Genomic DNA, 23,924 nt, shown 5'->3' with positions numbered 1-23,924 from the left:
TTTGCCATGAACTGCCCTTTTACTGGTATGGTCTCTCCTGAATAACCCTTCAGTGCGACGCTGCTGCCCTCCAGTGGCACATGCGAGAATGACTGCTCATACACATTTTCTGAGATAATGCTGACTCCCGCTCCTATGTCAATTTCCATCGGCACTTCTTTCCGTTTACATCAAAAATTGCCCTGTATGGCCATTGGCCAGCACCACTTGCACGGAACACAGAAAACATCAGAATGTCATCTTCAATTTCGTCTGCTTGTACGTAGCCTGTCATTTTTTTCTTTTTTTGCACACTGTTCCTCTTTCCTTTTTTCTCCTGCCTCTCACGTGTCTGCCCCCCAGTCCTGCATGCCTTCTGAATATGCCCGACTTTGCCACTTCACATCTTTGTAGTAACAATCACTGGCGCTATGACCCTTTCCTTTTCATCTATAGCACCCTTCCTGCTCTGAAAGCGAGCGTCGCCTCTCCTTTACCTTGTGAAGAGCGGTGACGTCATCACCCTTCCGCAACTGCTGTGCATCTCGGTGGGCTGTTTCTATGTTAACAGCAAGCTCCACAGCTCTCGCAAAAGTCAGTCTATCCTCCGAGAGCAATTTGCGCTGGCATGCCTCCGAACTGACTCTGCCGACAAATCCATCCCGTAGAGCTTCATCCAGCCTGTCCCCGAAATCACACTTCGCAGCGAGCTGGTGCAGCATATTCCGCCACTGTCTGACCGCTTTTCTGAACACATTTACGGTACCTGAAACGCTCGGCGATGACCAATGGTCACGGTTCATATTAATCCTTCAGAATGGTCACAACCTGATCAAAGGTCTTGTCCCTAGGCTTGTCAGGCTGGACCAGATTGCGCAGAAGGCCATACGTCAATGCGCCGATCGAGCTCAACAATATATAAATTTTTTCCATCGTCGACATCATGAGCTTCGAACAGCAACTCCATGCGCTCAACATAGGCAGACCACGTTTGAACCTCCGGCTTGAACTTGTCCGGTCTTTGGGAAAAACACGCCATCACTACTTAACCGATTTACCTCGACGCCAATTATGTGGTGTACTAAATAACTAGACGAGGCACGCATTTAACTGTTTAATAAGTAATGTCGTGATACAACACACGAGGCTCTGCATGAGGGCATTGTCCATCTTTTTACTTCCTCAGACATGCGCAGAATACCACTAGCCTATACCACTAAAATGAACTGTTTTTCAGAATTCGTGTGTCGTGAACTGACCCTGGGTAGCCAATGAATACATCTAGGAATCGTCCACTGGAATCGAATATTGCTTGCATGTTGATGGAATAAAAGCCCTTATAGTTTAAATATTCTATTTGGTGCCGCCGCGGGGGTTTGATCCGGATGTGGGTGCCATCTATTGCACCAATGACATTGTTAAATGCAGGAGTTATTGATAGTTGGACAAATCCTTGCCCCACTGCCTGCAGCTCCTCTGCTTGTGGGAAGGAGATGGCTTTCTTCAGGTTTACCCATATGTTTTGAGCGACTCTGTGGATTACGCGATGTACTGTTCTTTTTGACACATTGAAGACACTGGACACTACCCGATGTGATAGTCCATGAGCCAGCCAGTAAACATAGATTAAAGTTTCTAGCTGATGACCCCAGCCATGGTCCTGTTCCCTTTGCAAGAGCCTCTGCAAAGCATTCATTGCTCTTCTGTTCAGGCGGAAATCCTGTTTCAGGTCCAGCTCCACATCAAACCACAACCACAAGATGGACACGTTATGGTTTAACCTACAGTACGTTACTGGACGACCAGCCTGAAAGAAGAATTCACATTATTATTCTGAATTGGAAACACCTTTACTACATTGGGGGAAGTCTCCTCTTCCCCCAAACAAAGGGATTTCCTTTAAGCCCCAATCTTTACAAGTTGGGGGGCGTGTCAGTTAGAAACATATTAGAGAATACCACAAAAAAATACTTGAAGGTATTTAGCAGTGATATTGTCAGGCTTTTCTTTTTACTGCAAAGTAAGCTAATTGCCTGTTTATGATGGTATTAATATAACAACGTATGAATGCTAAAGTTGGCAGTGCCTTCGTAAATTAAACAAAAACATTAAAAAGCAAAACACACCTATACACATTGATCTTCTTTTTCTAGAACTAGAGTTTAAAACATTTCTGTATTTTTGTGTAACGTTAATCAATTAAAATTAAATTAAACCACCATCTTACTCGGACGAAAGTAACCCATGTAAACGTTTCACACAGTAAATAAACAAAAGGATACAAACATAGGTCTGTATTAACGTTACCTCTAACGTGTAATACAACACCACAGAATAGTCTACAAGTCCATGGACGTTTTACATGTAACGTAAATACAGCTTCTATAGTTGCCGAGTTGTGGTTAGCTTAGCTAACGTTACATTAAAATTGCAAATAAACGTCTTTTCAGCCATCATATATACCATAAACAGATCCATCAGCAAACTCAGCCGTCGAAGATATCGCCGTCGCTGTTGCTTTCTGCGAACTTCACAAGACAAATGCAAAAGAATTGCTGAAACCCACGCAACTGCAATGACTGCTGCTGAAGACAGCATCTTGGAAGTTTGTGATAAACATAGGCGCATCTTTTTGATTTGAAGCATTTTATTTCATGAACATGTAGACATTAAAAAATTTAAAAATTTAAAAATCAACATAGACATAGACCACAAAAATTAGAAAAGTCACCTTTTGTTCAAGAAAAGGAGTAGAGGGAAGCAAAAGCTTATAGATACCCACCCCTATCTTATCCATATTCTCAATTAGTATATATTACTTTGAAGATTAATATCATACATACATACACACACTCTCTCACACACACTCTCTCACCCACACACGCGCACGCATACTCACACGCACAAATAAATACAATTTAAATTTCCGTCACTGAATATTTTCACAGATCTCATATTTGGCTAATGTGTATAATTTAAGATGTTTTTTGAACTGTGCAATATGTTTACAATCTTTGATCTTATCTGGTAAGTTGTTCCACAACTTCACCCCACAGACCAATATGCACCTGCTTTTGAGTGTAGAGTGCACCTTTGGTTGCCTCAGTTTCAGTCTCCCTCTTAAATTATAGTCTCCTAGTCTGTCGCTAAACCAACTTTGAATGTTTCCCGAGAGTAGGCTGTTTCTTGCTTTAAATACAATCTGTAACGTTTTAAAATCTTTTAAGTCCATAAATTTGAATATATTTAATTTCAGAAATAATGTGTTTGTGTGTTCATAGTACCCCACCTTATTAACTATCCGTATTGCTTTTTTTAAAATTGTGCATATTGCCTGTAGGGTGCTTTTGTAGGTATTACCCCACACTTCCACACAGTAACTCAAACAGGGGGCAAACAGTGTACAGTACAGTGTATGCAGTGATTGTATATTCAATATATGTCTGACTCTGACTAGTATCCCTACACATCGTGCCAATTTTGAGTGTACACGAGTGACCTGTGGCCTCCAGCTGAGCTTGTGGTCTATCATTACACCTAGAAAGGAGTATTCAAACACCCTTTCAATTTTTATATTATCGATCTTTAGTTCAATGTGTGTGTTTGCTTGTGTGTTACTTTTACCAAAGACCAGAAATTTGGTTTTCTTTACATTAAGTGATAATCTATTTATATCAAACCACAATTTCAGCTTGGTTAACTCAGTCGAGACCGCCTCCAACAACTGTTCGAGGTTCCCTCCTTCACAGAATACATTTGTGTCATCTGCAAAAATAACATTTTTCAGGATCCTGGAAGCATTACTTATGTCATTTATATAAATAATAAATAGTTTTGGACCCAGTATTGATCCTTGCGGCACACCACAGGTTATATTTCTTAAGGTGGACTTCTTATCCCCTATCTGTACAAACTGTTTTCTTTGTCCTATGTAACTTTGTACCCAATTTAGTCCAACCCCTCTGATCCCATAGCTTTCCAGTTTGTGTAGCAGTATATCATGGTTTATTGTGTCAAATGCCTTCTTCAGATCTATGAAGACCCCTATTGCCATCTTTTTGTTATCTATTGTGCTTGTCAGTTCTTCTACTAAGTCCATAAGTGCCAATGATGTTGATCGGTTTGGTCTAAAACCATATTGACTATCTATGAGTAATCCATGTTTATCTATGAAACTGTCCATCCTTGTAGCAAATATTTTTTCCAAAATTTTGGAAAATTGGGAAAGCAGGGAGACTGGTCTGTAGTTATTGTGAAGGTTTTTTTCACCTTCTTTGAAAATCGGAATTACCTTAGCAGTTTTCATTTTGGTTGGAAAGAAGCCCGTTTGAAGTGAAACATTACAGATATGTGCTAGGGGATCTGCTATATTACATTACATTACATGTCATTTAGCTGACGCTTTTATCCAAAGCGACGTACAATAAGTGCATTCAACCATAGGGTACAAACTCAGGAGAACAAGAAACAAGAAAGTGCAATTTCCTCAAATAAGCCAATTTACAATTTGCTATAGATGAGTGACGTTACAAGTACAATTTAAGTGCTACAATTTGTTAGTCTTTAGTCGAGGTAGAGTCTGAAGAGGTGTGTCTTTAGTTTGCGTCGGAAGATGTGAAGGCTCTCTGCGGTCCTGGTGTCTTCAGAGAGCTCGTTCCACTATTTTGGCGCAAGGACAGCAAAGAGTCGAGATCTAGTCGAGTGTTTTGCTCTCAGTGAGGGAGGGACGAGTAGTTTTGCAGATGCAGAGTGGAGAGTGCGGGTTGGGATGTAGGGTTTGACCACATTTGTCCTGGATGTAAGCTGGACCCGATCCATTCACAGCATGGTACGTGAGCACCAATGTTTTGAACTGGATGCGGGCGGCCACCGGTAGCCAGTGAAGAGAGCGGAGGAGTGGAGTAGTGTAGGAGAATTTCGGAAGGTTGAAGACCAGTCGAGCTGCTGCATTCTGAATGAGCTGCAGAGGTCGAATGGCTGTGGCAGGGAGACCTGCCAGGAGGGAGTTGCAGTAGTCCAGGCGGGAGATGACAAGAGCCTGAATCAGTACCTGCGCTGCCTTCTGAGTGAGAAGGGGACGTATTCTCCTGATGTTGTAGAGCGTGTATCTACAGGATCGCGTTGTCGCGGTGATGTTGGGAGTCAGGGAGAGTTGGCTGTCGAGTGTGACGCCAAGGTTCTTAGCGGTCAAAGTGGGCGTTAGTACGGAGTTCCCAAAGTCGACTGTCAGGTCCTGGGTAAGCGAATCTTTTCCGGGAAAGAGAAGTAGTTCAGTCTTGTCGGGGTTGATTTTCAGATGGTGGGCGGACATCCACTGAGAGATGTCAGTTAGACAGGCAGAGATCCGAGCCGCCACCTGGGTGTCCGAGTGAGGGAAGGAGAGAATTAGTTGGGTGTCATCGGCATAGCCGTGGTAAGAGAAGCCATGCGAGCGAATGACAGCGCCAAGAGAGTTGGTGTAAAGCGAAAACAGGAGGGGACCCAGCACGGAACCCTGAGGAACTCCAGTAGTAAGAGGACAAGGTTCCGACACAGATCCTCGCCAGGTTACCCGGTAGGTGCGGCCGTCGAGGTAGGACGAGAGGAGGGAGAGAGCAGACCCTGTGACACCAAGTTCCTGAAGGGAGGAAATAAGGATCTGGTGGTTGACCGTGTCAAATGCAGCAGAGAGGTCCAGAAGGATGAGGACAGAGGAGAGAGAGGCGGCTCTAGCAGTGTGGAGTTGCTCTGAGACAGCAAGGAGAGCAGTCTCTGTGGAGTGGCCTGCCTTGAAACCTGACTGGTGGGGGTCAAGGAGGTTGTTACAGTGGAGATAAGAGGAGAGTTGATTAAAGATAGCACGTTCAAGGGTTTTGGACAAAAAGGGAAGAAGAGAGACCGGTCTGTAGTTGTTTTCTTCAGAAGGGTTGAGGGTGGGTTTCTTCAGGAGAGGGTTGACTCTTGCCTCCTTCAGAGAATTGGGAAAACAGCCAGATAACAGAGTGTTGTTGATGAGACAGGTGAGGAACGGAAGAAGGTCAGGTGCGATAGATTGTAGAAGATGTGATGGAATGGGGTCAAGAGGGCAGGTGGTCGGACGGGCAGAGGTTACTAGGGTAAGAATTTGGTTAGGAGAGAGGGCGGTGAAAGAGGAAAGTGAGGGCGAAAGAGGTGAGGTCGGTGCGACGCGAGAAGTAGGAGGTGGGTTTGAGAAGGAGGAGCGTATGTCAGCTATTTTCTTGGGGAAGTAGTTGACAAAGTCTCCCGGAAGAAGGGGGGAGGGGGGAGGAGGGGTAGGGGATTCGAGGAGATTGGAGAAGATCGAGAAGAGTTTTTTGGGGTTAGAGAATGAGGATTCGATTTTGGATTGGTAGAAAGAGCTTTTGGCAGCAGAGATAGAAGCAGAAAACGAGGAGAGGAGAGATTGAAATTCAAGCAGGTCGTCAGGTCGTTTATATTTACGCCATCTCCTTTCCGACGCTCGCATGGTGGCTCTCATGGCACGGACCGGTTGAGACAGCCACGGAGCCGGAGGGGATTTGCCAGTCCGTCGTGTCGTAAGAGGGCAGAGAGAGTCTAGAGAGGAGGAAAGAGTTGAGAGGAGAGTCTCTGCAGCAGCGTTCGGATGCAAGAGTGAGAAGGAATCAGTTGAAGGGAGAGCTGATAGAACAGAGGATGCCAGCGAGGAGGGAGAGAGGGAGCGAATATTGCGACGAGCCGGTATAGAGTTAGTCAATGAGGGAGGTTTGTTAGTTATAGAGAGTGGAAGGGAGTAAGAGATGAAGAAGTGATCAGACACATGAAGTGGAGTTACAGAGAGGTTAGTGGTAGAGAAGTTTCTAGTAAAGATGTAGTCAAGGTGATTGCCGGCTTTGTGAGTAGGAGGAGAGGGACTGAGTGACAGAGCGAAGGAAGAAAGTAGGTGTAAGAGGTCAGATGACTTCTCTGTCTGGATGTTGAAGTCGCCCAGGAGGATGAGCGGAGGTCCATTTTCGGGGAAATTAGACAGGAGAATGTCCAGTTCTTCCAAGAAATTACCTAAGGAGCCTGGCGGACGGTAGAGGACAACGATGGTTAATTGTTCCGGGTGAGTGATTGTTACAGCATGGAATTCAAAGGACAATGGGGTGGATGGTGGTAGAGGGTAGAGAGAAAAGCTCCATTTGGGTGAAATGAGTAGACCTGTGCCACCACCCCTACCAGTGGGCCTGGGAGTGTGGCTGAAGAGAAGGCGGAGGAGAGAGCGGCTGGGGTGGATGTGTTCTCAGGTGTGATCCAGGTCTCGGTGAGAGCGAGGAAGTCGAGTGACTGCTGGATAGCGAAGCCGGAGATGAAGTCTGCCTTGCGAGTTGCTGACTGGCAGTTCCAGAGGCCTCCTGTGACGAGGTGCTGGACATGTGTGGAGTGGGTGGGATAGGTGAGAGAGGAGAGGTTACGATAGAGAGCAGATTTAGCCCGAGGCCTGTAGTATCTGCGGGAAGAGATTCGAACAGGCACGGGTAAAGGGGTCAAACACATTATTAAAAATAGCAGAAGAAGGCGCCGCATTCAGCCACCCCTAAGACTGCCACGAAAGACTCCCTTGTCTTTGTTCTGCTCGTCTTCGTGCTGCGAGGATAAGCTAACGCTTCCCACGATTTCTAGTTAAATACTCCCTCGTTAGTGGAAGTCGGCTGCGGCTGCGCTGGCCGCTCCCCCGTCGTTTAGGAGACAAAAGGTCGATTGGCCTCGACAGAAACTCCTCAAAATGCAAAGCACCAATAGCTTGACACCCTAATCAGTGAACAAACACCCTGTGGTGTTTTGACAAAATGAGAGTTTAAGGATACAAGTCTTATTTGCTTCAGAAAACAAGGCAAAACAGACTTAGATCAGGTCAAAACCTAGCAGAGTTAGGAGGGCACACTGGCAGTTAACTTAATAGTAGAATCTAGAACACAAACTGGCACTAAAAGACTGAAAGAGCTTGAGCAAGCTAGCAACCAAGCTATATTAATAATGACTTATTTTACTATTGTCATATCAATACCATTCCAGTCTCTTGATGTTTTTTTTTTGAAGTTATTAACTATGGCAATAATTTCATTTTTATCGGTGTCTTTCAGAAAGATAGTATCTGGGTTCCTCTTGCCCAAATAATGTGCTACACATCTCCCTTGCGGAAGGTTTATCTGCTCTTCTAGTTTAGGGCCCACATTTACAAAGAATTTATTGAAGCCTTCTACCATCTCCTTTTTGTCATTAATAATCTTATCATTATCTAGAATTTCTTCTGGCAATCCAGAGCTGGTCGATTGATTTCTTATTATTGAATTTAAGATCTTCCATGTTTCCTTTATATTATTTTTATTTTTATCTAGTAGTTTACAATAATAATCCTTTTTACAATTTCGCATCATATCAGTTAATTTATTTTTTATATCTTTTATACTTCATTTCTTTCTCCTTATTTCTATTCTTGATAAACTCTTTATATAAGAAGTTCTTCTTTTTACAGGCGTTCAACAGACCCTTTGTAAGCCAAGGTTTATCTGAGCGATTTGCTCGTTTTCTGCTTTGCTGAATTGGACAGCATCTGTCATATAACATCATAAAAGTTTGCAGGAAGGAATCATAAGCATAATCAACCTCATCTGCCTCATAAACCTTTCTCCAGTTTTGTGCACTTAATTAATTTCTGAACTTGTTTAGATTGTCAACCGTTCTTAATCTCCTTTCTATCATTTCATTCCTTTCAGCCAACCTAGGTGCACCGCTGTAGATTGCAAACACCGGCAGATGGTCACTAATATCATTTAATAATAATCCACTTTCTATATTATCTATGAGGTTATTAGTAAAAATATTATCTATAAGTGTTGCAGAATGAAATGTAATTCGACTAGGTTTAGTAATAGTAGGATACAAGCTTCTGCTGTACATTGCATCCATGAATTTCTCTATCGGTGTTAGTTTGTTAGAATTCAGAAGATCAATGTTGTAATCGCCACAGAGAAAAGTTACCTTTTGCTCGGTGTTTGTAGCCATACTCTCCATCACCTCCTTGAACTTCTCTATGCTATTGTTGGGAGCCCGGTATGCACAGCTGACAATGATGTTCTTCCTTTTCCCCATATCTATTTCAATAGTAATACATTCACATATATCATCAATTGCAGCCGTCATACTTTCAACAATCTTGTACTTAAGTCTTCCATCAACATAAAGTGCAACTCCCCCTCCCCTTTTGTTGCCTCTGTTTACATAATTCAGATTATAACCATCCAACTCAAATTCCACCCCTTTCTCCAGACTAATCCAGGTCTCCGAGATTGCGATTACACTGAACGGTGAGGTGAACTGGTCTAGGTAGTCTTTAATCTTGTAAAAATTAGCGTAAAGGTTTTTACTATTGAAGTGTATTATCTTTATATTGTGTTCTGACCCAAACTTTTCGTTGAACTGATTTTCCGTGTAGTAGTCACAATTTCTCCCATTGTTGAAGTACTTACTCTCTGGATCTGTGTCTGAATCTAAGTCAAGCATAGTGTCAGTTGAAGTCTTGCACCATCGTTTACTGTAACCTCCCAAATGTCATATGAACACTCCCCCAGTATTCTCAGTTGTATTCTTCCACACCCTTTTCTTGCCACATCTAGTATCACTAATATGTCATATGGACACTCACCCTCAGTCACACACCCTGTCATCCATCCTTTCACACGGTCACTCTTACACCAAAACCACAACTCACGCCTACGAGCCTCACAGTCTGGTTTTGTCCCCATAACCACAGAAAGGTTTGTGCGAAAAAAGCAGCAATGATACGGAGGCCGTAGGAAAATGCACCACCAGATAGAAATCTGCAGGGGAAAACATCTCCACGAGAACACAACATCCATTATTATTAGAAAAGATAATGTCACTGTTTGATGTTTTACCATTTCATGTCCCATTATTGAACTGTAAAAGAATTTTTTTCTCTCGCCCTGCCGAATGATGAGTTTGTCATACCTCAGAAAGGCATAGTCCCCCCGCTCTCTGGCTTCTTTCATTTTAGGCAAAAGTTCCTTCCTTTTCTGTCTCACAGTCTCCGGATAGTCCTCATTTATGAAAATACTCGTCCCCTTCAATTTTCTTGCATTTCTTAGCACCGTGTCTCTGTCCTTTATTCTATGGAATCTCACAATGACTGGTCGTGGTCTGTCTTGAGTGCCATCGCTGGAGATGTTCACCTTTCCAGCACGCATTGCCTGTTCCACTGGGAAGGGGTTCCACAATTATCTTAGGGTCCAGGTTGAGTTTCTCTTCGATAATTTTCAGAACTTTTTCCTCTGAGACCTAGTTGTTTTCCTTTTCTGCCTCAGGAATGCCATCCATAATTAAGTTGGCTCTCCTTGCCTGACTGTCCAGGGAGTCAGATATAGCATCCAGTATCAACATGGATTCTGCCAGTCGCTCAATATCTGATTCTTGTGATTTGCAGATTGATTGAGTTCCTTTACATGTAGTTTTCAATTCATCCACCTCCTTTTGCGTGAATTGCAGACTTGTTCTTAGGTCTTGCAGATCTTTAAGCAGTTCACCAATTCTTTTACCAATTCTTCTCAACTTGTGCCATTGATACACTTTGATCACTGTCTTTTTCCACTTTATCTTTGTTCCCCTTCCCACCAGCCATTTTGTCCTAGGTCTTGGCCCAACAAACTGTGGTTCAGGAACAGTCCCAAACTTTTACAAGATCTTTCAAGTTTGCACTTACAAGATTTAAGATCTTCTGCCAGATGGCTCATGTAAAATGTTGTTGTATAAAAGGAAGGGATTTCAGAGATGTTTGTAGATTTGCTTTACCCAGTTCAGCAGCAGTTCAGCAGCAGTCAGCCATCATCTTCTGTGACGTAGGCGCCTAGCATCAACGTAAAATGACGTGTAACGGGTGTCCCATTTCTTAGGGCTATATTTTCACCCCTACGCCTTGCCACTCTGTTTCAAGGGCCAAGGGGTAGGGGAAGGGTTAGGGCTAGGCGTAGGGGTATAAAATAGAATTGGAATTCAGCCTACATCCTCCAGCATCTGGACTCCCCAGGAACCTACACCAGGATTCTATTTGTGGACTTCAGCTCTGCTTTCAACACCATCATCCCGTCTTTGCTGCAGGACAAACTCTCCCAGCTGCACGTGCCCGACTCCACCTACAAGTGGATCACAGACTTCCTGTCTGACAGGAAGCTGCACGTGAAGCTGGGGAAACATGTCTCAGCCTCTCGGACCATCAGCACCGGTTCCCCCCAAGGCTGCGTTCTTTCCCCTCTGCTCTTCTCCCTGTACACCAACAGCTGCACCTCCAGTCACCAGTCCGTCAAGCTCCTGAAGTTTGGGGATGACACCACCCTCATTGGACTGATCTCTGGTGGGGATGAGTCCGCCTACAGGTGGAAGTCTGACCATCTGGTGTCGTGGTGCAGTCAGAACAACCTGGACCTCAACGCTTTAAAGACAGTGGAGATGGTTGTGGATTTCCGGCGGAACAGAGCCCCACCCTCCCCCATCACCCTGTGTGACTCCCCCGTCACTATTGTGGATTCCTTCCGTTTCCTGGGCTCCATCATCACCCAGGACCTCAAGTGGGAGCTAAACATCAGCTGCATCACAAAGAAGGCTCAGCAGAGGTTGTTCTTCCTGAGGCAGCTGAAGAAATTCAACCTGCCAAAGACGATGATGGTCCACTTCTACACGGCCATCATGGAGTCCATCCGTCTGGTACGCTGCAGCCACAGCCAAGGACAAGGGCAGGCTGCAGCGCGTCATCCGCTTTGCAGAGAGGGTGATCGGCTGCAATCTGCCGTCCCTGCAGGACTTGTTCGCTTCCAGGTCTCTGAAGCGAGCTAAAAAGATCGTAGCTGACCCCGCTCACCCCAGACAAAACCTGTTTGTGTCCCTTCCATCTGGCAGGAGGCGGAGGTCCATCAGGACTAAGACCTCCCGCCACACGAACAGTTTCTTCCCGTCGGCAGTCGGGCTCATCAACAGAGCCGGTCCGCCCCTGACTGACTATAGCATTCCACTAGTCACTCCCCTTCATACTGCACAAGTCACTTTAACTGTAATTTTTCACTCGTTGCTTTGTTGTCACTCGTCACTTTGTCGTCACTCGTGCACTTTATTTTTTAATATTTTGTAACTTTAACTTTATTCTCTTATTTTATACTAACCCATAGCTTTATTCTACTAACCCATTGCATTAGCATTTGTGCACTGCTGTCTTGTCTATTGTTACACTGTCTACTGCCACACACCCAACCGCCAAGACAAATTCCTTGTATGTTTGACATATTTTGGCAATAAATGTTTCCTGATTCCTGATAAAGCAGACAAATTAAAACGTGCAATATTTACTATTTGGATGTAGCGCAGGAGAAGTATGCAGTTAAATTACGTGGATATACTAGTAAAGTGCAAGTACATCGTATTTTTAAAAACGTACACTACCTGAGTAACTTCGACATACCAAACTGGAACGCGTGTATCACGTACAGCGGCCGTACGCGGTGACGTCACGACGCACTCCTCGCACAACCGCATTGTTGTTGGGGAAGAGAAGCTCGGGAAGCCGCTGAACTCTGCCGCTTCCGAACAGACCCATTCGACCTGCAAGCGATCCCGATCGAAGTGATAACACCCCGAAACCGACTCCGTCGCCCTGGATACCCGTCGGTCCTTCTCCGGGTTGAGTCGGTTGAGCGCGAGCCGCGGCAGCCTGCCACTTCGCACCGCCATTGCTGCCGTTAGCTGAATTCGTGAAAATACCCCCGGTAAGTTGAGCCCCACTCTGCCGTTTTAAATATCGTACCCTCGCAACCCGGACCGTTTCGTCCGGGCTAGTCCGAGAGGAAGCCTCGCTTTCCTGTCGAGGCAGTTTCTTGTTGTGCTGGTCGCCATATTTCCTCCCCCTTCAGTTAAGGTGTAATGCTAGCAGGCTAACGTTAGCCCGGTTGGTGGACGGAGTGTCCAAACGCGTGAAACCGGCCGCCGGAAGGGCCGCCCGTATAAAAGGAGGACACCGTTCCTGGATCCGACCCCTGTTCGGTTACTTTACGGTCGATACGTTCTGGTATTTCATTTTGTCAATGAGAACCAGTTATTTTATTTTTTGTTTAAATATTTGTACATTAGCAGGATGAAGCTCAACGTGGACGGATGTTTAACCACAGTGAAAATATGTTCATTGAATCGTTGAATTATAGTCATTGTCAATAAACGGTAATCATGTTTATCATTGAGTCGTGCATTGTAAATATTCTTTGTATTGGTACAAAAAGTATATAACAGGATGTACCATGTGACGTCCATAGCTGTTGTCTCACTCCTCAGGGTCTCTACGGCTGCGGCATGAAGAAGAAAAGTCGACAATACCGCCCTGCTGTGCTGAAGAGGGACTCCTCGCCCATCAAGCCGTCGACCAACCGGGAGACGCTGACGTACGCGCAGGCCCAACGCATTGTGGAGCTGGAGGTGGACGGCTGCGTGCATCGCCTCAGCATCTACGACAAGATGGACATCATGGGAGACAACCACCCCACGGCGCAGGAGATCATGGAGTGCAACAGCAACAAGGAGAACAACGAGAAGCCCCAACAGGTCCTGGTGCGCTCCATGCGCCTCAAAAACAGCCAGCAGAAGAAGAACGCCGCGCTCACGGCCGCGCACACTGGCACCGGCGGCCTGCTGGAGCCCAAGGTCAGGACGGTAGAGTACAACCTGCCGGTGGTGCCCAAGAGGCCGGCGGCATACTACAAGTACACGGAGAGGACGTCGGAGGAGCTGGACGAGGAGGTGGAGTACGACATGGACGAGGAGGACTACTCCTGGCTGGAGATCGTCAACGAGAAGAGGCGGAGCGAGGGCGTCAGCCAGGTGTCCTTCAACCTGTTCGAGTTCCTCATGGACCGCTTTGAGAAGGAGACGCACGCCGCCACTCGCGGCCACAGCGACTTGCGCTCGCTGGTGGACGAGGATGCCGTGTGCTGCGTGTGCATGGACGGAGACGGCGCCGACAGCAACGTCATCCTCTTCTGCGACTCGTGCAACATTGCCGTGCATCAGGAGTGCTACGGCGTGCCGTATGTCCCCGAGGGCCAGTGGCTGTGCCGCCACTGCCTGCAGTGTCCGGCACGGCCCGCCGACTGCGTCTTCTGCCCCAATCGGGGCGGCGCCCTGAAGAAGACCGACAATGACCGCTGGGGCCACGTGGCGTGCGCCTTGTGGGTGCCTGAGGTGGGCTTCTCCGACACGGTCTTCATCGAGCCCATCGACGGCGTGAACAACATCCCGCCGGCGCGCTGGAAGCTCACCTGCTACCTGTGCAAGGAGAAGGGCGCCGGGGCGTGCATTCAGTGCGACAAGACCAACTGCTACGCCGCCTTCCACGTCAGCTGCGCCCAGAGGGCGGGACTGTACATGAAGATGGAGCCTGTCAGGGAGGTGACGCTGTCCGGCGGCACCTTCTTCTCCGTGAAGAAGACCGCCTACTGCTGCGTCCACACGCCCGAGGGATGCGACCGCCGGCCGCTCGGCATCTACGAGGGGCCGCACGCCAAGAACGGAGCGTGTCTCAAGAGGGCCGACAAGAGGGGGAAGTCCCGGGCCAAAGGCTGGGCCAGGAAGAAGAGCAAGAGGGGCGACCCGGAACCAGAGGCAGAGGCCCCCGCCAGCCCCGGGCCCAGCATCACCACCTCAAGGTAGGCGGGGAGAAACAAGACTCCCAGAAAGCATCTCTCAAACATTATTAGTGTTTTCTCGCCCAGTGCCACTCGGGTCCTAAGTAACGTGTATGTATGATGTTCAGACAGAGGAACATCAGTAAAGGCCGGTCCAGTTTAAACACATTGTTAAATCTTAATATTTGTACATTTATATTAATAACATTGTAATTAACATCGGTAACACTCCGAATCCAGAAGCCTGAAGCAGAAGTTCCTGCTTCTTGCTACTTCCTGCTCAGGCTAACCCCTCTGAAATGACCTGTATTAATGGATTCATATCCCCCTCTGCCCCCCCGGGGTTCAGTTTCTACACCATCCTGAACCAGGTGGCGGTGCAGAGGAAGCGCGTGTTTGTGGAGCGGGTGCTGAGCTACTGGGTGCAGAAGAGGAAGTCGAGGAACAACGTGCCGCTCATCCGCCGGTTGCAGTCCCACCCCCAGCCCCCCAAGGTCAAGCAGACGGTCAGTGCCGACACGGTGGATTGCCGGCCTCCTTTTCTGACGTTGGCCCGCTTACCACAAAGTGTGTGCGTTGTTCTGCAGGACCTCGCGGAGACCAACCAGGCGCTGAAAGAGTTACACCGCCTGCGGCACGACCTGGAGCGAGCGCGCCTGCTGCTAGAGCTCATCCGGAAGAGGGAGAAGCTGAAGAGGGAGGAGGTATGGTTGTTTTTCATTAACATCCACCACCCAATTAAATCAAACAAAAGTTACTTTTTTAAAGGTTGTGTTGTTGCTTACTGAAATAAAAAAAAGATACGGTGGCGAAGTTGCTTTAGTGACGTTTTGTGTTTCTGTGTGTGCGTGCGTCAGATGAAGCTGCAGCAGTCAGCGCTGGAGGTCCAGCTGACGCCCTTCAACATCCTGCTGCGGGCCGTGCTCAGCCAGCTGCAGGAGAAGGACCAGTACAGCATCTTCTCCCTTCCCGTCAGCGCCAAGGAGGTCCGCCGCGTCTCACCACGTCTCTGAAACGTTGATGTCAATCTATCACGGGTCCAATAATCTAAATTCATATCACATAGCATGTGTTAAATAAATAGATTGATGCTTATTTAATGGTCTCTGCTGATAAGTGGGTGTTGTGTCTGCTGATAAACAGGACAAACAATGTCCGTAGTGGAAGTGAACACGTCCCCTCTGCCTCCTGCAGGTTCCAGACTACTTGGACCACATCCAGGACCCCATGGACTTCTCCACCATGAGGAAGCGCATCGACGGCCGCGCCTACAGGAGCCTGGAGGAGTTCGAGGCCGACTTTGACCTCGTCATCTTCAACTGCATGAAGTACAACGCCAAGGACACCTTCTTCTACCGGGCCGCCCAGCGCATGCAGGACAACGGGGGCGCCATCCTCCGCAGGGCTCGCCGGGAGGCCGAGAGAATCGGCTTTGACTTCCCCAGCGGGCTGCACCTGCCCGAGGCCCCGAAGGCGGTGGCGGCCCCCGCCTTCTGCTGGGAGGACGGTGAGTCGGGTGGACTGAGTGCTGCTAAATCCACTGCTAAAGGTAACTGTGTGACGATGTCATATGATCCTCTGTCCCTCCCAGTGGACCGGCTGCTGACCCCCGCGTACCGACAACTGACCCCCCTAGAGGAGCAGCTGAGGGAGCTGCTGGAGAAGCTGGACCTGAGCACGGCCATGAAGCACAGCCCGTCGCGCAGCAAGCGGCTCAAACTTCTCAAGAAGACCATCACGGAGGTCCGAAGCAAAATGAGCCTCAGGCAGTCCCCCCGGAAGCCGCAGCCCAGCGACACCCCCCTGGAGGAACCAGTTCCCGAATCCTTGGCGGCGCCTTGCATGCCGCCAAAGAAGCCAGCTCCGCCCCCCCAAACGTTAGAGCTGTTGACCTTGCTGTCGCGGATTGAAGCCTCGGAGCCGCCGCCCCCTCAGGAGGCCCCCAAAGCCAGCACGGATCGTTCTCTCTCAGAGCCGCATGACGACACGTCTACCTCAGTGCTCGACGGGCTCGCCCCCGAACCGCCACTCTCCAACGCCAACGCCCCCGTCGCCTGTAACCGGCGGAACAACGTCCTCTTCCGCAAATCCAAGAGCACCAGCCCCCAGAAACCACTGAAGAGCCCAGAGGCGTCCACCCTGGCGCCCCCTTCCCTGGGCGCCAAAACCTTCCTGTCAGTGGTGATCCCTCGGTTGGAGACACTGCTCCTGCCGAAGAAGCGGAGACACAGCAGCAGCGCCGACGGCAATGAGGAGGACGAGGAGTTGCCAATAAAACGCCTCGGCACAGGTACTGAAAGGTTTGACAAGTCGTTGGAGCGTCCGATTGCAAACCCTAAACGCCACTGTGACATGTTCTCCTCCAGGAATAGCAAACAATTTTGTGGTGGAGGAGGAGGAGGGCGTCTCTCTGACTTCTCGGCGCCGCTGTGCCTCCGAGTCGAGCATCTTCTCCAGCGGGAGCGTCTTCTGCGGCACGAGGTGAGTCGCAGGAAGAGAAGTGACCCAGCAATCTGACCATTGAAGACCAAACGGAGGAACAGTTTATTGAGCCATCGTGAGATCCAAGGGTTGTATTACAACAAAACAAAAAGTGGTAAAAAAGGAGCTATATTATCTTCGAATCAACAGAAATGACGAAGGGAGGTTTGTTTTTTTATATTAAAATCTCATCCAGCTCTCTCCACGTATCCTCCAGCACCGTCATCATTTCTAAAGGCGATAAAGGGCGCTCGCCGGTGGCCCGGCGGAGCACTGTGGACAACCACAGCCCCCCGGTGACCTGCGTAAAGAACGAGGAGCTCGGCAAAGCCTCCAAGACGCCGTCAGGTGAGCAGAGCGCCGTCCTCCGTGTCGTCAAGGTCAGCTGTCTTCTTCTGTGGGTTCCGAGAGTTATTGTTTTAACGTGTAAAGTACATCACAAATTACACAATGAACCTACTGAATCCAAAAAACTATTTTACACAAGCTAAACACAGAAAGGCCCGGTTTAAAACCTATTAAATTTGTTGAAAATGAATTCAATAATAACTATGTGTTTAAAATTGTTTGACTTATTAATGCAAAGGGAAAGGTGTCCATCCCAAACGAGGTGTCCTCCTGTCTCTCCAAATGAAAGCTCAGCGTTGACGGCTATAGTTCAGCTCCTCTTTGGAAGTGACGGGTCGGCACGGGCGAGGAGGAGGAGCCACTCACTAACCAGCCAGCCGCTATCTCCTCCTCTTCGTCACCAGTCTGATGGGTTTTGCACAATAAGGAGGAGAGAACAAATTTGAAGCCGAAACCACATAGTGTGACTTTGTCCCCTTAGTGTGTGTGTGTGTGTGTGTGTGTTAGGGCTGTCAAAATTGCTCAAAAATAACGTTCAAATATTCGCTGAAAAAAAAAGGAAAAATTTAATACAACGAGACATAACTACTTGTACAGGTAATTTATTTAAGTTTAAACCAATTTAACAACATATTACCTGCACAAAAATAAGTAAATTAACTAACGGCCACACCCGCAGACTCTCTCTCTCTCTCAGTGACTGAAACTGAAGGTTTTACAGTACCGACATTGAACGCACCGAGCGAGCTGAGCTGTAAACACAGAACTTTTCATTGGCATGAAACTGCAAATAATCAAAGCAGTGCATGGAGCTGTTGTAGCAGATCTGGTCTATTTTATTCATGCAATATACAGTCAGTAGTCAGGCGTGCGCCCACACGCTAAGCAGACAGTTGCGCCGCCGTTTTTTGTTACACTAACACACACCCCTCCACCCCTCTTCTGTTTATCACTACCCATCTGCCCCGGCTGCCATCGTCCGTGCCGTAGCTCGTGATTTGTGCTTGCGGCCCATCTCGGAGATGTTGTCGGTATTTCTGTTCTCAGAGCGTCTCCAGCTCCACTCTCCGGTGCTTGCGTGTCTCTTTGAGTTGGGGTGGATTACGGTTAAGGGGCGTGTCTTCTGGATTAACTGCTCCATGCATCCCTGTTACTGTGAGACGGCTACACTCAGCCTCCATCCTGCTTCTTTTGTTTTATGTTTTGTTTTCTGGCCGTCACAGATCACGGACCCCAGAGGGCGGAGGACGGGGGGTCAGCACAAAGGGGCAGAGCTTCCCCAGCTGCCTCCGCCACCGGACGTCCTCAGAGCCGGAGAGCGGATGCAGTTCAGGTCCGCAGAGAAACTCTTCCTCGTCCACTTCTTCGACAGCAAGCGCAGCTGGTGAGGAAGTTGTGGTGGATGTTTGGATTAAGTCCTTGTGAGAAATCAAGTCAAGTATCTTGAACTCGCTATGTGATTAAGTATTTATTACTAACTAAAATATAGAAAAATAATAAAGAATACAGAAATCATCAACGCAAGTCGTAAGTACAGACCAGGTTATTATCATTAACGAAAAAACGAAAACGAGGTGTGATTTTTTTTTTCGTTAACTGAAATAAAATTAAAAAGATACCGCATTTTCGGCACTCCAAGGCGCACTTAAAAGGCTTTAATTTTCTCAAAAAAGACAGTGCCTTATAATACGGAGCGCCTTATATATATGGATCAATTGGTTAATCGGTTGATCCATACTGGTTGTACACGGCGCTCAAGGCGCTCTGCCAAACATGGCAAAGCTCGTCTACGACGGCGAGATGCTGAGCGGCGCTCAAGCGCGTGAGATATGGAGCTTGTTTCAGGGCGCGTCGGAGAAACAAAGCTGTCGTTCTCGCCGAGCACTTGATGAGATTAAAGAGCGAGAGACGGTGCCCTTTTCTCTACAGCAGCTGAACCATCTTAACGGGGAAAATAAGTTATTCTAAAAGCACCCGAAGATTTAAGGCGTGGATGGCGAGGGGGGCGGCGGGAGCGGACGCACCTCGCAGCATCGATCGGACCCTGAAAGCACCGTCTCCACCTGACTGTCAAAAAGAACAACAGCGAGCGCGTAGAAAACTTCTTCGAGCGCGAGCAGAGATTCTCCTCGCGAGCAACGAAGTTCACGTTTCGCAAGCGAGCAAATACCTTGCGAGACGGACTTTTGCTCGCGGATGTTTGATTTTGGTCTCTTAAGGTCATTTAATCATTATGTTTTGACCACAGTTGTGAATAAAGGTTTGGGTGGGCCGCGAAAAATTTTCAGATTTCAAATTGGGCTGCGGCATTCTTGAGTTTGGGAACCGCTGCCCTAGGTGATATGTATGTATGCTGCTTTAGATAAAAGGCTGATAAAAGTATAACAACGCAACAAAAAAATCAGGTCCACCAGAGGGGATTTGTTTCTGGGACATTGGAGCTTCGGGACCGCAGCCGTTTGAGGAAAGACGAGTGTGTCCTTCAATGTTAACCCCTCTCTCCTCCTCAGGCAATGGCTTCCTAGATCCAAGATGGCTCCCTGCGGAATCAACTGGGCGCTCGATAAAACCAAGCTGGAGAAGGCTCGCTCCACCAGCCTCCGAAAAACTGAGCGGCTCACCTTCGATTGGTCCATGAAGCACCGGGACCGCGTGGGCGGAGAGGCGGCACCTCGGACTGAACACACACACACGCACACCCCCTCTGAAGTCCGCCATCATCACATCAGTGATGGTCACATCAGCCTTCTTTTTCACATTCACAAGCCGAGACGCTCTGATTCTGTCTCATACGCACAAAAATACACGTCATGTTTACCATGTCCTGCAAACTGGACCCCACCTACCCCCAAATACCGTAGCTGATGACCTCCGTTTGTCCGTTGGTCTTCAGATATTTATACGATGATCAGCTTGTCCTGTCTCTACACAGAGAAAACAAATAAACATGCATACAGTATTGACCCTTTTATTTTAAAGTTCAGCTCTTTAAAAAAAAACCTGGTTTTGTAACTTATTGAGTTCTCAAGCTTTGGAATCTTTCTTCTTAGTTAATTCATTAATAATCTTAATTAATTAATTGTTTCTGTGTGTCTGTTTTTTTCACCTGGATGTTTTTACTGGACTATTTGTTTATTTTTCCTTTTTGTAGATATTTATATAAAATCTATATAGATGCTCTCAAAGTACAAAATGCCTAAAGTATTCACACCAAAACCTAATGTCTGCCCACTCGTGTGTGTCCTCCACCTCGTCCTCCTCCTTCACAGTTCAGTTGTTTTGGGGGTTTCAGTGATGAGTTTACAGAATCTTCAGTCATCTGAAAACGTGCCTGTATTAATTTATTGTAAAGCAGAAAATGTATATGCATTACTTTATAGAGAGCATTGTAATGAAATACCACGGGCACATGGGTGCACACGTAGAGCCCCCCACCCCACTGTCTGTTTTTTACTTTTGGGGTATTTTAGCATTAAGTCTGAGAGGTGAGGTGATAAGTGTTTAATGTTTTATTTTGGCAGGGTAGCAATGGGTAGACTTCCTGTTTTGTTTGGCCACTTTTGGATTTAGATGTTGTGTGTAAATAGATTTGGTACTTTAGCTGATTCGCTGGGATAAACCACAGTTCTAGCCAACGGGAGCGCAGACCAGCCAACACCAGGCCGGTGGGGTTTTTATACTAAAACACAGAAAAATAAAAATATGTTATTGAATCACTGATTTGACGTGTCCTGGTTTTATTACTTCAAACGTTACACTTATTTTTTTTTCCTGTTTAATTTAATATGCCAAACAAAACCTTCCCTCACTTCTGAGTGGCCACAAGGTGGTGCGTGTCCTGCCCGTGAAGCAGCTGACCCTGCACCATCTGTTCCCAAAGCAACAGCTGCAGAAATACAGTATATATGTATAGTATGTTCATGAAGAGAAAAAATAAACCCACTTCAAAACTGCTTAAAACTTGTAATGGGAAAATGATATGTGACCCTTTTAAATGCTTCATTTGTATAACCAGTTTATTAGTTGCAAGTGCTTAGGTATCCGAGTCTCACAGGGGCTGGCGGCCCTCTCCTCAACACATGCCCACCACCGTACCCTGCTTCATCTGCGAACCAGCAACCTTCGTCTGCATGGTCACAAGCTCAAAAAGTTCACTACACCCGGCAGAGGGAGGAAAAGGAAGCGGCAGTGAAAGCAGCACAGGAACGACTCCTTGGCAAAGAGGAGGAAAAGAGACAGGCCGCTCTCCTCACTCGATCTCGCTCTCCAGGAGCAACCGGAGGGGACACTTCTGCCATCAACAAACTGATTGCAGAGCAACCATCTACATCAGATGTTGTTTCCCCCTCTTTCGCCCCTGAGGGAGTTCCCCCAGATGCAAAATCTGTGCTCCAAACCCCAATGATTCAAGTACCAGGACACTCAGGTCCCATACTTGTTTTCCGGCCTTGGACTGATACGGACATTAGAGCTGCAATGGCTCATCTCCCGCCGATACAGCACTCGGGAAGACTGTTTGCTGAAGCATTCATGGACTTCTGTAAGCAATTCCTGCCCAACTTTGCTGAAATTCGACGTGTTCTAATGAGTCACGTGGGTCCGACTCACTACCAAAAGCTCAACCAGCTGGTTGCAGGAGACACCAGTGCGGCAGATGTTGAATGGAGTTCAAATCAAAATAAGCCGTACAGAGACGCACTCACGGCTTTGAGCGACGGCATAAAGACATTGTTCCCTGACAAAGTGGATATGACTCCCATCAACAATACCAAGCAGGCAGCGGGTGAGTCCGTCCATGATTACTACCAAAGACTTCTCACAGTGTTTAATCTTAACAGTGGCATTCCACAACCCGCCGTGTTAGGAGACGCTCTGGGGACGTGGGAATCACACCTGAAGAATGCTTTCATGAATGGACTATTGCCCGACATAAAAATGAATGTGCAGCGTTCTGTGGCTGGAATGGAAGACTCGCGACTCGCTGATGTAAAGAAACATGCTGCGCATGCGCAATCCATGGACATAGAGAGAACTGACCACGAGGGGAAACGGCGGTCACGTCAGATTGAACTCGCCCAACTGACTATGCTCCAAGCTGTCACTCAACTTGCCAGAAACGACCGCCCACGGGATCCCAACCAACGGGGCGGATTCAGGGGGCGTGGTCGGGATATGACGAGGGGACGCTCCTCCTGGAGGGATCACAGCTGTCTCCACCCAATGACTATGATACGTGTTTCCGCTGTGGCGAACAGGGACATTGGCACAGAGAATATCCACAAAACGCACCTCGTAGAGGATGGGGGCGTGGACTGGCCAGACGAGGAAGGGGTGGCAACGCACATTCCGATTGACGTGAGGCGGAGGGGGAGGAGGCTGCATGTGAGGGGGAGACGGCAACCATGCTGAGGCCTCACATGATAAGGGAAGTAAAACACACACACACCGCAGCCTGCAATGAAGAAACGCTTTCTGCACTAACTCCCTGCACGCACACGCACACTCACACACACACACACCGGAGCAACAACAAGCTCTCGTGGACATCACAGAGCAATTGAGAACACAACAAAAGCTTTCACTTAAACACACATATGCAAAGTTTTCAGGAAAATCATTTGAAAATATGCCCACCACTATGGTGCAAATTCAAGGGAAACTTTTATCGTTTTTGGTTGATTCGGGGGCTACACATTCTGTAATACAACAGAAGTATTTTCCAGGTCAGAAACTTAGTGGAAAACAGGTTTTCTCACAAGGAGCTTCAGGGATGACTATTGTAGAGAGATTTACGGTACCTATGACCAGTACACACACTGACTCAACTGACCCTGAACCAGACATCACAGTAAAACATTCCTTTTTGCTGTCCTCTACCTGTCCCATTAATCTAATGGGCAGAGACCTCATGTGTTCTTTCGGCATTAGCCTCATCTCCACTCCTACAGGGTTGCAAGTGGTGAGATGCAGAGCCATTGACCAGATGGCAAAGACAGTTATAAGTGATCCAATGTTTGTGTACCAGTGGTGGCTTCCGGTTGACCCACAATAAGAACTGTCCCACCTGGCAGCATCACGCGTCCAGCCTGAGGCAGAGTGCATGGATGCTTCATATCTCCACTGCACAGCTCATGTGTCACATGGGCCAGATAAGCAATATGATGCATTATTTCTACAGGATCTGAATGATCAAATTGCATGTATGACATTGTTTTGGTCCACACTTAAATGTGCTGTTTCCGTTTCTCTCACCCCCTCTCAGCAGCACCTCTTTAATGTGGACTCTTCTTTCCCACACATCTCCTTGTCTAAAGCAGCAACAGACCAATGGAGAGATTTGGGACCTTTTGTCGCAGCGTGCGAGGCATTGACAGATTGGGAGGCTACACCAGATCCACTTGTGATGCGCTCTCCGTCGACAGGCTTCTTTAAACAGCCATT

The 23,924-nt window shown here is 47.5% G+C and overlaps 2 protein-coding genes across 4 annotated transcripts; one reads left to right on the top strand and one right to left on the bottom strand.

Moving 5' to 3' along the window:
* Nucleotides 1-646: 646 nt before the first annotated feature.
* On the bottom strand, nt 647-12,714 carry LOC144391358 (uncharacterized). Its single transcript, XM_078097977.1, has 2 exons — nt 12,472-12,714; nt 647-1,786 (listed from the first exon to the last, which is right to left on the bottom strand). Exons 1-2 carry the CDS (start codon nt 12,712-12,714, stop codon nt 1,196-1,198), a joined length of 834 nt encoding a protein of 277 aa, XP_077954103.1. The 3' UTR covers nt 647-1,195.
* On the top strand, nt 12,461-21,203 carry LOC120812747 (bromodomain-containing protein 1-like). 3 transcript variants are annotated; one of them, XM_040168928.2, is made up of 11 exons: nt 12,461-12,749; nt 13,309-14,675; nt 15,004-15,160; nt 15,242-15,358; nt 15,512-15,640; nt 15,849-16,161; nt 16,246-16,944; nt 17,021-17,135; nt 17,353-17,483; nt 18,707-18,867; nt 19,994-21,203. In XM_040168928.2, the coding sequence occupies exons 2-11, from the start codon at nt 13,327-13,329 to the stop codon at nt 20,006-20,008; spliced, it is 3,186 nt and encodes a 1,061-aa protein (XP_040024862.2). In that variant the 5' UTR covers nt 12,461-12,749; nt 13,309-13,326; the 3' UTR covers nt 20,009-21,203. The 3 variants fall into 3 exon arrangements, 2 of the variants coding, with proteins under 2 accessions (XP_040024862.2, XP_040024861.2); XR_013454821.1 differs by having other exon boundaries at nt 12,483-12,749; nt 17,021-17,250; XM_040168927.2 differs by having other exon boundaries at nt 12,483-12,749; nt 15,004-15,358.
* Nucleotides 21,204-23,924: the final 2,721 nt, after the last annotated feature.

Source organism: Gasterosteus aculeatus, chromosome Y (assembly GCF_964276395.1).
Source record: "Gasterosteus aculeatus chromosome Y, fGasAcu3.hap1.1, whole genome shotgun sequence".
NCBI classification, from domain to species: Eukaryota; Metazoa; Chordata; class Actinopteri; order Perciformes; family Gasterosteidae; genus Gasterosteus; species Gasterosteus aculeatus.
The sequence above is the reverse complement of the archived record's forward strand: the minus strand, read 5'-3'. Positions and strand labels throughout refer to the sequence as shown.